The sequence below is a fragment of the Castor canadensis genome, chromosome 6, assembly GCF_047511655.1.
Source record: "Castor canadensis chromosome 6, mCasCan1.hap1v2, whole genome shotgun sequence".
Taxonomy (NCBI): Eukaryota; Metazoa; Chordata; class Mammalia; order Rodentia; family Castoridae; genus Castor; species Castor canadensis.
This window is the reverse complement of record NC_133391.1, coordinates 99199568-99214609: the sequence shown is the minus strand read 5'-3', so window position 1 is coordinate 99214609 and position 15042 is coordinate 99199568. Positions and strand designations below refer to the sequence as shown.

The 15042-nt window shown below is 36.4% G+C and overlaps 1 protein-coding gene across 6 annotated transcripts in view; it reads right to left on the bottom strand.

The window, feature by feature from the left end:
- Nucleotides 1-6775: 6775 nt before the first annotated feature.
- Kiaa0825 (KIAA0825 ortholog) overlaps nucleotides 6776-15042 on the bottom strand; it is a 420702-nt gene continuing 412435 nt past the window's right edge. For 5 of the 6 annotated variants that reach the window (XM_074077071.1, XM_074077070.1, XM_074077073.1 and 2 more), the window contains one exon: nucleotides 6776-9186. In XM_074077071.1, the coding sequence (XP_073933172.1) occupies nucleotides 9069-9186 (118 nt within the window). In that variant the 3' untranslated portion in view covers nucleotides 6776-9068. The remainder of the gene's footprint in view (nucleotides 9187-15042) is intronic. The other variant, XR_012449106.1, reaches the window with a different exon arrangement.

The following is a 15042-nucleotide window of genomic DNA, read 5'->3' as shown; positions in this document are numbered from 1 at the left end:
ATTTTTTCATAAGCTTATAGGTTCCTGGATTATTTAGCTTCTGCTCTACCATCTCTCCACTGAGGAAGGTGATAAGAGTTTTTTGGTGATGTTTGTTTGAGGGTCAGAAAGGAACTTGACCAGTATCTTTGGAGTGGGGGAAATTAAAGTTCCAAAGGTGAGTAACTAACACTTTTGCCTGAAAATAAAGATGACAGAATGACTGAGGGTGCTACTGATGACAGATTAAGATAATAAAAACTGTCAAGTTTTCTTAAGAGTTAGTAGACATGCTAGCACATGTGTGGGTATATTAGTCTACAAAGTTCCTCAAACTGGCTTAAGTGATAGAAATTTACTGCTCTGTAATTATATAGACCAAGATCAAGTTTACCTCTGACAATTGTAAGGGAGAATCTTCTCCAGACCTCTTGCTTATCTTCTTTGGCATTCTTTGACTTATAGGTGCATCACTCAAATCTCTGTCACACATTCTTCTTCTGTGCATGTCTGTGTATTTAAATTTTATTGGTACACTAGTCATACTGGATTAGCACCCATGCTCACTGTCTCATCTTAACTCTACTAGCTCTATATGAGCCTTTTTTTTATAGGTGAGGCCACATGTTAAGGTACTTGGGATTATGGTTTCGATGTATCATTTTTTGAAGAGACACAACTCAGCCTATAATACTGAGGTAGAACTGTTTTGAAAAAAAAGTGAAGCAACTCTAGTAGGAAGAAGGAAAGGAGAAGCAAATCAAAGAGTAGAGCCAGGCTGTTTGAAGTAAGCCATCAGAGAGAGAGCTGCATGGGAATTGTGAGATGCTGCCTGGAGCATTTAGGGAATGGCAGTGTTGGAGTTCCTGGATTTGGGATGGAGCTCCAAAAATGTACTAAAGTGTACTTAGTAACAGAAAGCACCAGAGTGTGGGCATTTCCTACAAAGAAGACAATAATCTTAGTTTATAATACCCTTGTTCTTCCACTTTTGAGCTGATCCTGGAAGGATCTCGAAGGAACATAATGAGTGTAGAACAAGAGGAATTAAAAGGTAGAGGAGCTGAGCCAAAATAGATCATGCTCCCTTCTTTCCATCCATATTTGTGGGTCATGCCTATGTGAAAAAGAGGACATTTTAAAGTGATGTAAAGGTTTGCAATCTAACATGGAAAAAGCTCAGAGTTTGAAAGTTGTTATTTCTCATCTTCACAACAAGAAAGTAAAAAATCAGTTTCTTCATAGAATTAAAGAGTTAGGTCACAGAGCAAACTGCTGTCTCCTAAACTGGAGAGACATGCAGGGAAACACAAAGACTCCTCGCTACTGGGAGCAGAAGACAGTATTGTTAGGAACGCTCTCTTGGTTTTTATGTTGCTATAAAACAGTACCTGATATTGTATAATATATATAAATAATAGAACTTTATTTAGCTACAGTTCTGGAGACTGGGAAGTTAAGAGTATGGTGTCAGCATCTTCTCAGCATCTGGTGGGGAACTTCTTGCTGTATCATAACCTAGAGGAGGGCGTAAGCATGCTAACTCAGATCTCCTCCTCCTCCTCTTCAGCTCACTAATACCATCATGGGAGCCTCACTGTTATAAACTCATCTAATCCTAATTACCTCCTACCGGCCCCACCCCACCTCTAAATAGCACCAAAATTTGAATTTAAGGATTAAGTTTCCAACACAAACTTTGGGGGAGGGGGCACACTAAAACTATAGAAAATTATTTAAAACAAGATGTACTTGATAAATTACACAGTTGTCAAACTAAGGGTTTCATTCTTATGAAGGATAAATTCCTCCTGGTCTCTCTTGCCACCTCCCAACTTTTTTTTTTTTTTAATGTTTTTCCAAGACAACGTGTTACCTCAAAGCTCCCCTCTGCAATTTTTTTCTCTTGCATCATGTATTTGTTAAAATGCTAAGATTTTTTCACCTGTAACAGAACAATTCAAACAACAGTGATTTGGGCTGGAGACGAGGCAGAAGCAGTAGAGCACCTACCTCACAAGCACAAAGTCCTGAGTTCAAACCCTAGTACTCCAAAAAAAAAAAGAAGAAGAAAGAAAAAGAGAAAAATACAAATAGCAGTAGTTTGAACAAGATAGCAGTTTATTTATCATAAATGTAGGGCAAATCTTATGACTCCATGATCATCAATAGTTCAACCTTTTTTTTCTGTCAACCCAACATCTACACATACTGTCCAGCTGTGGCCACGCTAGTTTCAAACCCTGCACTCACATTCCAATCGGAAAAGGGAAAAAGAATTCTCCTGAAGACGCAAATACCGTTTTTGTTTACTTCTTACTGATCGCTGTTTAGTTACACAGTCACACAGGAACCACGCTGATAAGTACTGGAAAATGTGATCTTGATATGGGGTGACCGTGTGCTTCACTAAAACCCAAAGGAGAACGGATATGGGGGATACAACTGGTTCTCTTAGCCTCAACACCTCCATGATTTCCAAGAAGATATTTCCAGGCAGACTGTTCTCTTTCTCAGAATTCTTGGTGTGACCGAGAAGTCATTCATTCTCAGCATGCCAGCCAGAGACACAAGATTCCAGCTGCATTACATCCAAGCCTGAGGTAGTTGCTTCTGTTTAGTTGGCCATCTTGAGCTAGAAGGTTTCCTAAGCCACTTTCAAAGTACTGTAAATCAATCAGGCTTAGGGATTCTATAAGAAAGTAGCTTTATACTAAGTAACCTTCTTAACTTTTGTCTCTGGTTTATAATTTTGGTTTCCTGGAGTAAGAATCATCTGAAGAAAGCATTGTCTTCCTCCACAGATTGTAAATGCTGTCTGACTGGCAACTGTCAGAGCAAATTCTCTTTCTCCTCTGTAGACTAGACTCACTGTGGACACCAGGGAGCATTTTTTTTTTTTGGCAGTATGGGGGCTTGAACTCAGGCCCTTATACTTGCTAGGTAGGTGCTCTACCACTTGAGCTACTCCACAAGCCCACCAGGGAGCATTTCAACTCAAGTTACCCCTCTACTCCACCCTTGTTATAGAGAAGACTTCCTAGTATATCACCAGGAAAAGAAAAGCTTTTTCAGCCTTACTGTTCTATTTGGTTTCAAGATAACCACTTCAAGATGTAGATGTTTGTTGCCCAAAGTGAAACACCTTGAGCCAGTGTAATTCTTAGTGGTACCAGTGCTTACCAGGCCAGAGACAAATGTAATATAAAGTACAAAATAATACAACTGGGCAGGGCTATTTTATGCAACCCATCTCATCTTATTCTCATTTCTGTTGGTGGTAGATTTTTTAAATCCTTAATTTTACCCATTACAGCTAATCTTTGCCAGCTTAAAACTGTCTTTTGCAAAATATTTACTCATTACAATGACCAAACTTTCCATCAGAAGCATATGTCAACTATTCCTTGGTCCCTTTTTATCTCTTCCTTCCCAAGGTAATATTTGTGTGGGGTGAGAGGCTGCTGTCCATGTGCCATCCCCTGGGTTCCTCTTGTATTCTGTTGAGTTGATTTGCCTCTGTTATAAAAAAAATTATTCAATGATACTTGTTAAAGCATGGTGAGGAAAACTTTGTTCAGGACTATTGTGATAAGTACAGGGACCACTGCAATGGGGTCATGCATTGGGGTAGAGAGTTTAGGCCGAACTTTGAATAAAACATGAGCCACTGGGAATTTATAATCAATAAGTAGTGTGAAGGATCAGTAGATGGAAAATTACTAAGAGGAAACACCAAGAGCAAGGGACATCATGGCTAATTTTTTCTAATGGGATTCTTGTTAAAGAAAGGCCAGGGCGACTAGATGTCGCCTGGGGAGGGTAAAGTATAAGAAACCTGATCAGATCTAGAGAATGAGAGTTTCTGACTAAAATGACTTAGTGAGGTTCTTTTGCTGAAATGGGATTTTATAAAGAATTGTTCAGGTGGACCTAGAAGGAAATTCAGAAACCTGACTAAAATATGGCCAAGGCAAGAACCTTTGGATATTGGGAATCTTTCAGTAGAGCTCCTAGGTGTAAGTTGGTCAGTCTCATTTTTTGGTCATTGTCCTAGTATTCCTCAGTACTGTTCTGCAACACTACCATGTGCCTCTAATGAATGAGTTTGCTGCAATGGTCCCTGTACATATCACAATCCTGAGGAAAGTCTCTAGATATACTGCCATTGATCCTTCTATCTATGATTTTCTTCTCACCATTTTCTCCCAATCATGGGAAAGAAAAGTTCATTGATAGAATATTTTTAACATTTCATTTTGATTATGTTCAAGGTATACTATAGGTTTTAAAAGAAAAAGATAACTCCTTAGGAGTACTAATTGGTAAGTCTGTTATTAGTTGTGCCAATAGTGACAAAAAGGCTTGCAAAATTCTAAGCATGAGAAAATTCAGTTGGTAACTTGTATTCTTCCAGAAAAAAAATGGACCTTGAGTCCTTATCTTATATCATATTCAAAAGTTCAAGATGCATCATAGATCTAAAAAAGAAATAGCACTTCTAGAAGACAGTATCATTTCTTTGTGACTTTGGGATAGGCAAAAGTTTCTTAGGACACAAAAATAGTAAATTGGGCTTCACAAAAAACTGCCTTTCTTGACACACCTCTTGAGCCAGGGTAAGGGTGACCAGGGCCCAGAATTCTCAGTGCATTATACCCCCAGAGGCTCCATTCTGTGAATGGGGGCTGGTCTAATAAAAGGAACCCCCCCCCTCTTGACTACTTGCTGGAGACTTAGCTTCAGAAGAGAGTAGTTGAGCTCAGGATGGGAAATACTGAAGTCTTCCTCCTCCCATAAGGAAAGTCCTCCTGTGACTGGAGGTGGGGGAAGAGAAAGCCCTGTGTTAGGAGGTGCAGCAGTCAGCAGTGGAATCTCCACCTTGCTTAGCAGAAATAAGGGAAGGAGGAAATGGTCTTGATTCAAATACCACAGAATCTCATTTTTCTTGCCAAATTTTCATAGATTTTCTTGAATAGATGTCTATTCATTTGTTGTTCACCTTTAAGACCATTTCCAGAGCCTTTAAATATTTTTGCTTGTTTTCATAACTTTTTTATTTACCCATTTTATTGTGATATGGGTAGGCAGAGTTTTGGGTTAGTGGAGCTTCTTATACTGTCATGCTGGAAGGTGGTACCAGGGGTGTAGTTTTGGAAATGTTCAGTTTCTTTTTATTTCTAGTCAGTTTATTTTACATTTGAACCCAGGTATGGTTTTCTGGTTTTTGTTTTATTTCATCTCTTAGTATTATGAGGCTGAGGTAAAGCTGTATATTAAAGCCTTGCCTTTGCTTTGTAGATTTAGTTAAAATTAGGATTTTTTTTTTTACTTCTCCACAACTCATTTCCTTATTATCTTAAATGGGAATCTCAATAGTTACCTCAATAAGGACTTAGGATTGAATGGGATATGTATAGACAGTCCAGTTTTAGAAAATCTATACAAAGCCTGTTTATAGTAGTTGCTTGATAAACACCAATAAACACTAACTCCCTCTTCTTTTTTCTAAGCTAGCTTTACTACTTCCTTACATGGTTCCCTCATATAGGATATTTCAGTGGCTAAATTTCAACTGTGGTGGACACTTTAGGGTTGCTCCCGACATCCTTACCTTCACAGTCATGCTTTTTGTGATCCTTTCCTCCTGAGCACCAGAGGGATACAGTGATTTGTTTTTAACCAATAGAATTTGGTAAAGGTGATGGAATATTTTTGATTAAATACACATGATCATGTTTCATAAGATTGTACCATTGCTCTTGCAAGAACTCTCTTCCTTGCAGACTTTGACTTTGAGGGACCGAGGTCATTTTGGGAAGAGTCACATGGCAAGAAACTGATGGTAGCCTCTGAACAACAGCTGGCAAGAAACCCAGGCCACCTTTCTGGTAGCCTGCAATGTCATGAGGATTGCCACCAAACATGTGAACTTGGAAGTGGATCTTGTTCCCATTTGAGCTCTAGATGAGATCAGAGCCCGGGCTGACACCTTCATTACAACCATGTGAGGCCCAGGGCAGAGAACCCAGCTAAACCATGCCAGGTACTTGACATTTAAAGACTTGAGAAGGTACATGTGTGTTGTTTTAATTTACTAAATTCTGGTATGTTGTTCTGCAGCAAGAAGTAACTAATACAGATCTTTACTCCTACAAATATTCACTAATCAATACAATATTTTTTGTTTTGGTTTGGTTGTTGTTGGGTTTTGATCCTTTTTTGTTTCTTTTGTTTTTTTTGAGACAGGGTCTTGCTGTGTAGCCCAAAGTGGTCTCAAATTGATGATTCTCCTACCTCAGTCTCCTGAGTGTTAAGATTATAGGCTTGTGCTGTCACACCAGGCTTCATTACAATATTTTGAGACTTTGTAAGTTTTGAAGAAATAAGAGTTTACTGTTTTACTATTGTCACATTTGAAAACATTTCTCAAAGACAAAGCACATAGCTTTCATTGTAAGGAATAATGATCCATACTGAATATATCGTTTTCATAGATCCCTATTAAATTTTAAGAGCCTTCATACATCATGTTAGGAATGTTTGTCAGTAGAGATTCCATCTACAACTTTTGTTTTAATTGTGGTAAAAGTAATATAAAATTTATCATCTGAATCATCATAGTTAGAAATGCTAATCATAAAGTATCTGGACCTCTTTTCAACTCATAAATACATGAACTGGGTTAATAGGACATTATCAGTGGGCACATATTAGAAAACACAAGTGAGTTTTTTGATTCTTTGGTTGGTAGTCCTATAAGAATATTTGCAGAGGTAATAAAATATAAAATATCTAAGACAGACATCATTTATAATTTATTAAAAATTAATATCATTTCTGTATAGTAATTGGTAAACCAATTGTAAAATAAATTTCTCTTTATAAGTACATAAAAATATGGTTACACAAAACAGAGAAGATAATATTTTTGTAATAAGCATATGGGAAGTTATAAACTGTTAGGCTCCATTCCTGTTGTTAACTTATACAAATTCCAAATAAATGTGAGAAACAAAAACTGTTCTGAAATACTACTTATCATATTTTTAAAAACCATATTGAGTATAAAGACAAAACAATCTGACAAATTAATGACTTGTCATTTAACATTCTCTATCGTACTTATGGCTATAGAAATGTCACTGAACAAGTATGAAGAACATTCAGTTGCAAACTCCCTTTTAATTTTCTCTTCCTCCAAACTCATCTCATTCTCCCCCTTACTATATACTTCATTTCAAATGGGAGCTGTGGAAATTGTTTTCTGAAGGAAGCAAACAGCTTCCTAGGGTTAGTATAGAAACGTACAGAGTCAATAAAAATAGTTTTAAAAGATGACATTTAGATATACTAGTGAAATTTCTATAGCCATTTAAATATATTAGAAGACAACCCAAATATGAAACCCTATAACTTCAGAAGATTGTATTATTTCAATTACTATATCAATTCATTTTTATTTGAGTTTTCACTTTAGTGTCTAGTGTAATACAGTTATGTAGATTCAGTATATCAAGTATCAATTAGCTGAAAGAATAGTCAACTATTGCCTTACATTGATATACTGTTTATAGATTGGATAGAATGTCCAGTTTTCATAAAATTGTCTTAAATTTTTTCAAATGGCCTCCATAGAATTTTTAGAAAATGCTTCAGCTATATCTTAAAACACTTGGTTCATGATTATACTAGCCAAGTAAAGTACATTCTTTAAAAATAAAATGTGTGATTTAGCAGGCAGCTGGCTACATGGCCGTTTATGAGTTTTTATTTCAAGTTAAAATGCAAGACATTCTTTAAGGTGGCCTCCTCTGCACTTCAAACTTTTACTCTTTAAAAAATGCATGAGTACTTTCCTTTAGAAATCATGTAGCCTACACATATTTTATAAAAATCCCAGAATGTGGGAGCATGGACAGTTTATTATATATCTGAGAACATCAGAAACCATGATGTTTGATGTTATATAGTCAAAAATAGTCCAGGATATAAGATTTCTTCTAAACGTCTTGTAGACTTCTCAACAGTGTAATTGTCTTTGTTATCTTCTTTCAAGGTATTCATTTAATAAACTATGTTTATTAACTGACCACTCAATGAACAACACTGCAGTGACATATGGGAGTTATAAAGGGAGACTTCATATTATATGTAAGGCCTGCCAAGGTCCTCATAAGTTAATATCAGCATTGTCAGAAAGGATGGAATAAATACCTTTTACTGAACTTGGCAAAGAGGGTAGTAGAACACATTCTATTTCTTTTGAGTGTCTAATGCAAATAAGAAAAATAACAGTCATGGATAATGAACTATTGGGTAGAGAATACTGGGATGACTTTTGAGCATAAGTTTTGGAGAAAGATGATTTATGATTAGGAAACATGGTAAGCATGTGGTTTAAGCCAGAAGGATGGCAGGCAGTTCTCTCAACTGCAGCCATTTGGTAAAGGACCTGAAATTCTCTCATAGAGGAAGACTGAATCAGATTTACAGGAAGGACTGAAAACCACCACTAGCAGAGATATGACTAAAGTTAATGGTTCAGGAAAATGCTTTCTTGTGGCCATGATTATCATAAATTGGATGAGGAAGAGGTTATGGGGGAAGAGAGACTGGTCCAATGGTGGATATTGAAGTCAATGAAGACCTGAACTTGGGCTAAGCAACAAAATTAAATTGAAAATTTCAGATGACTCTGAGGAGGCTATGTGACTCTATTCAACTTAACATCCAAATTTTGCACTAAAAAATCCTAAGGGAAAAGATTTCCAAACATTTTGCCTGTTGTCATAGATACTTCGAGACAGAAAAGAGGAAAGAATAATTCAAAGGGAACACGAGATGGCAGCAGTTTTATCATATAAAGAGAAAGAGTGAGGAAAGAAAAACATTTGAAATTATTTTTAAAATAAAAAATATGAGGCACCTTATTCTTTATGTGCTGTATTCCCTTTCAGTACAGAGATTACTCAGTCATTGGTTTCATGCTTCATAGCACATCTGAGGTTCATTCTTACTATAGTAAAAATCCTACCCCATTACATGTGATTGTTTCCTAAAATAAAGCTGTTGCTGTTTTCTGCAGATTACTGCTCCTCTGTGTTATCTGAGACAGAAGAGTTCTGTAGGGTGCAAATTTGTTTTAAATGTTCCAGCATTGCTTTTTCTTCCTCTTCTAGTGTTTCCTTCTTCCTCATTTCCCACCTAAAAGAAAAAAATCGTATCTTAGTATTTTTATAACTTCCAACCAATAGTCAGTTATTCAAGGCTTGAATATATAGTTGCTGGTTTATTGAGGCATCTGTTTTCCTTGTTCATTCTTTACTGACTGCCTCTTGGGCAGCACAACTCATTGGCATTACTTCTGCAGAGTAGGCCAGGAGAAAGAGAGGAAAATAGAGTCAAACTCTAGAGTCCACTTTCAGATGAAGTGTTAAAGAATTGTGTCAAATGAGGTTTCTGTATTTCCTAGATTTAAAAAACTGTGTATAGTACTTTTTCCCTAACTGAAGAATATATCAATGGCTTTAAGTTGCAGGGAGGTTTGCACCAAGACATTGTCAACAAGAAAAACATCAAGCTAAACGGGACCTACTTAAAGTCAGTCTATTTGTAAAAATAAGATCAGACTTGGGTAATAAAGTTAAATCCACCCAAGAAAAGCAGCAGATTGTTAGCAAAGTTCCATACAATATTTGTTTAAAAAGAGATTTAACAATCCTCTAATTCTGGTCAATTAGGGGATTGGGAACAAAATGTTAGACTCTAGAGCTACATTTTAACTTTTCTTCCCCTCTTTCATTTCTCTTGCCAGGGCATACTGAACCCAGTATTCTAAAACGGAATCTTTTGCATATTCTTTTCTTTCTCTTTTCCATGTTCATTTTTCTACCATCCCTTAAGCTCTTCACCATGATATGCAGCAGGATTTTAAGACCAATGATTATCCACATCTTAAATGCTCCGTTACAAAGGCTTCATTAGCTACTTCAATACCTCCTCCAGAAGCCCCTATTTTATTAGAGGCAGAACCCTGGAATAACAAATATGAAGGTAAGCATATAGAGTTTAGATGTGGTTTCTTGCTTTTGATTAAGTAGTGAGAAGTAAGCATGGGGCACTGCATTTTCCATAGAAATTTCTTAGTAGGTGCTTGTTCCTATGTAGGTTTCCTTATTGAAGTGCTGCGTTCATTATGCCATTGGCCAGTCCTAGGCAGTGGTGGACATGAGAGAAGAAGGAGGGGAAGCTTGAAGAGAAGGAGCAGAATTATCTACCTGGGATTATCCTCATGTCCTGTGTCTAACCTCATCTGGATCTGAAATCTGTTATTGCTGGCTTCCTTAGTTTCTCTCTATATTTTTATAGGGTTGGAGTTAGGTCATTGGTCATCCAGGTTTTAACAACAACTTGAAAGACAAAGAGAAATTTCACAACCATACTGATCAAAGTCATATCACATGGGAAAATACTCCTACATCAGTGCTTTGGAACTGACAATTGAGCACATGGTTAGCTTGTACTACATTTATGGAATTTTAATGTTAAAAAAACTCCCATTACCCATTTTATATAAGTGAACTTGGACATTGTCGTTATGCATATTTAATTGAAAGTAGGAAAATACATCATGGAAACTACTTCCACAACACTAACTACGGGTTAGGCATCACTTTGAACAATTGACATATCTCTCTTTAAATTTTCACTACAAAATGCTACTCTTCTAATTCTATATAGGGGTAAACTGAGGCACAAGGTGTTAAAGTATCTTTGGATGTGAACTTTGGAATCTGGGCTTAGAAACACAATTTGAGCCATGAGATTAACAAAATTTTACAGGTACTTCTCATTACTATTAAAAAATAGCTTAGAGCTGGGAATGTGGCTCAAGTAGTAGAGTACCTACCTAGCAAGCATGGGTCCTTGAGTTCAAACCCCAATACCACCAAAGCAAAAAACCCCTTTAAGTATTTCATTTTCTGAGAAAATGAAACTGTATAAGATTTTGTGTAAGTCTGAACTGTGTACGATTATGAAAAAAAGAACTACCTAAAGATCACACACTCTTACAAGAAATTCAAGCATGAGAAATTAGGTTTGCCTTTTTTTCTCCAATGTAAAAGTACTAGTACTGCATGAATAAATGAATTATTTTCAGAATGTCAACAGAACAAAATATGTAATATGCATATAAATATTTTGATCATTGTCTCTGCTTGGGAAAATTGTAAGCAGTCTCTCTGCTTCATTATAATCTGTATAATTAATGCAATTTAAATGAATTGTATATATAATAGAATCCATGATAAAGATTTTGAAGCTTCATGACAAGTATAGGCACTTTGCAGTATAATTGAGCTGTTAGTAATTAATGATATTAGGCAAAGTTATTTACCTACCACAACCTTTTTGTATTTGTTTTGTGGTTATTAAAAAGAAATCACTTCACAAGAGGATAAGAAATAATAACAAAACGGGTGAAAAAGTGATACACTACATTTTCCCTAATAATTATATTATTATTGAATAAAAGCATTAGATATTTGAAAGGTATGTTTATCATAACCATTGTTACATTTCATACTTGCGTAATTATTTTCTAACCAAACAGTAGCATCTTTATTTTGACTTACCACATTATTTATACTGTAGTTAAGGCAATATACTTTGATAGGCCTATGGGTCTTAATAATAAAATAATTGCTACTGTGTATGTGGGCATGTTATTAGTAAGCTCTGAATTGCTAAATCTTCCTTATAAGTTCTTAAGAGAGGCATCTCTAATTGTTAACACAATGCAAAACAAGTTTATTCTGTAAAAAAATAAATAAATAAAACTGTTGTAAGAGAAATTGGTCCACAAATTTGTTAAACACAATTGCACAATGTGTGTGTTCAAAATCTCTATCAGTATTTTTCCCTACTATATTCAGTATCTGCGATGGAAATGTCCTTATAGAAACCAGAAAATATAAGAACCAGCATATTCTAGTTCTCCTCAACCAGCACTGTGAATTGATTCTATTTGCTTCTCCTGATTTTGATAGCCTATCTCTTGCATTGTTGCTAAATCTCCCACCTGTCTGTTATGGTATAAGAAATTCGACCTGGCTTCCACTTTGGAGGCACTATGTCATGTCTTACATACTAATGAACAGTAAAATCCTGTGAGAACCTAGGGATTTATGTAAAAATCATCACTATCTTCTGGAATAGACTCTACCCGCACAGGCCTGGGTGGGTAGACACAGGGTCTTGACTATCTTTAACTTGGTCATCTTTAATAATGGATTCTTTTGCCTATATAAACACAGAAGAGGCTCAGATACGCTGTCCACAGTCACAACTTTGCCCATTAGTGCCACTCTGATTTACATGGGTGTTCTAGACTTGATGTGTCTTCCTGTGTTTATACACATATTCACAACTGGACCCATGGTATCTTGCTGTTCTGAATGTCTTAGTAACATTGGCTATTACTAGCCACATTCCAGTGGTTTCTCTGTAATCCTAGCTACTTGGGAGGATTGAGGTTAAGGCCAGCCTGGGCAAATAGTTCTTGAGACTTCATTTTTAAAATAAACAGAGAAAAATGGACTGCAGTTGTACCTCAAGCAGTAGACAGTCTGCTTTGCAAGCACAAAGCCCTGAGTTCAAATTCCGGTCCACCCAAAACAAAAACAAAAACAAACTAAAAACATTAGCTATTACTATAAAACTCTTCCATGTGCCAGATCATGGCTAAGAGCTTTCTTTTTCTTTCTGCTTCAAAGAGCAACAGTTCATTTGTAGTCCCTAGAATGAGACCTTGAGGTGTGCAAAATAAAAACTGTCACAGATCAGTAAGTAACTGCTTTAGTGATCAATTTTATAGAATCTTATGGTGGGGGGCTTTATTTGTGATGTCTGTATGTCAGAGACAACCAAGAGAGCCATGCTTGGGACTGTGGTTAAGCACCAGTCCAGGCTATCAAAGAAGAAGTTTTATGAGGCTCTGAGGTAGAAAGGCGCAATCAAACAGACAGATGAAGAGGGCTAGAGTCCAGACTGTGCAAAGTATTCTAAGACATAGTTTGCCTTCTACCAGGAGAAAACCATCTCAAATCTGTGAAAACAATAGTGTTCTGAATAAAAGCACAGACCCTGGAATCACTCTGACTTTGGGTTGACTCAAAACCTACTACTTACTAGTTGAATCTCATCTCTATGGCTCAGAATTATTGACTATGAAGTAGGTAATAGTTTGATTGACATACAGGTACATGTTTTATGCATTGTCTATGACTGATTGCACTCAATAATATCAGAGCGTGAGACATGAACCAAGTCTTCATGTCTCACAAATCCTAAAATATATAACTATTTGGACTTTTACAAAGAAAATTTGCCAATCCCTGTGCTAGAAAGGTGGTTTTAACTGGAGTGAGATTGCTTCCCTTTCGTGAAATATGGAGGGCATTTTCAGCTGCCACCCTGTCTAGAGAGTGCTTCTTCTGGGACCCTAGGAAGAGGAATGGAAAATCTTTTTTAACATGTAGCAGTCTCACAAATGCAAGTTGTCTTCTCAGAATGTCAATAGTATCCCTGCTGAGAAATAGTCACTCTAGAATCTCAAAAGCATGTTGAATAGTAATGTGAACATTAAAATAGTAAGAATACATATGTAGTTCCTGATTTTAATCAAAATGGTTTTAGTGTCTGACTGCTTAGAATGCTGTTTGCTAAAGAGCTGGAGGTTAGGAGTCAGGGTGCAGCTGGGTTTGAATCCCTTATCAGTAGGTATGGTCTTGGGCAAGTCAGATAAAACCAGCACCTCATTTCCTTCTCTGTAAAATGGGCATCAAAATAGTGTCTGCCTCATAGAGCTATAATGAGGATAAATGACTAAATACACATAAAGCAAAATAATGCCTAGCTAACAACAAGCACTCAATGAATCATGACTATTCTTATTATCATCAAGCTTATTTGGCATATTGGTTAAGGTTGTAAGTAGGAGCAAATCTGACTGTGATGGGAATTATTTTTCTCATATAACAAGAAATTCCAAAGATGAGTGATCGTGGGCATTGACTAAATAGTCCAACAGCAGAGCTGATGTCTCTGTGGTTCACTTGTCCTTTAGATCATGGTCCCAGGATGGTTGTGGCAACTTCATCACATCCATGTTCTGAGGCAGGAAGAAGGCTATGTGTGTCTTCTTTCATCAGGACAGTATAAACATTCCCAGATTCCTCCCAGAAGATATTGGAGCTTGACTCTGTCTCTTACTCACTGTGTATTACTGGACAATTGCTTTTTTTTTCCTCTCTACCCTTAGACAATGTTCTTAATCTCTATGTGCATCAGTTTTTTCATAAGCAAATAGGGGATGCTAGCAATATACATCTCAGTGCATTGTTATTAAGTATAGGTGAGCTATGAATGCCAGCGCTCCGATAACCATTACTGCTGTTTTGTTAGACTCTGTATGCATCAGGTGGTTGCTTTAGTGCCCTTGCGTTGATATTCTTTCTCCTGCTCTGTGTCCTTTATATTGTTTTATCTAATTAATTCTCTTTCTTGTATGTAGGTAAAATAGAGTTGCTGAATATTACAATAGTCTCACTCAGTGTTCAGTTACATGTATCTATGACTGTGCTGTCCTTCCCTCTAGTCTTTCATGAGGGAAATGTTTTATGCCGCTCTACCCTAATCAGCCTAGCACAGCCAAAGTTGCTTTTGTTTTTCTGTAATCCATTTGCTGTAGTTTTCAAAGATAGTCTATAATGATGACATCTGATCATACTATTGGCATTTCTCCTAAAACACAAATAAAATACTTGACTATAAAAATATAACTTGAATAAGCTTCCTGGTTTAATATGATTATTAATCATTTATGTAGCACTTTGTATTTACAAAGTGCTTTGTAGTTATTTATTAGTTAATTTTACTGTTAAACAACATTAACCATCTGGCCAAATTAATGATTTCAAATTGTCCTACCAGTTGGTAGCTGAGCAGTGAAAAGTGAAGTCACGTTAGATTTTATTCCTCTAGGAAAAAAAAAATCCA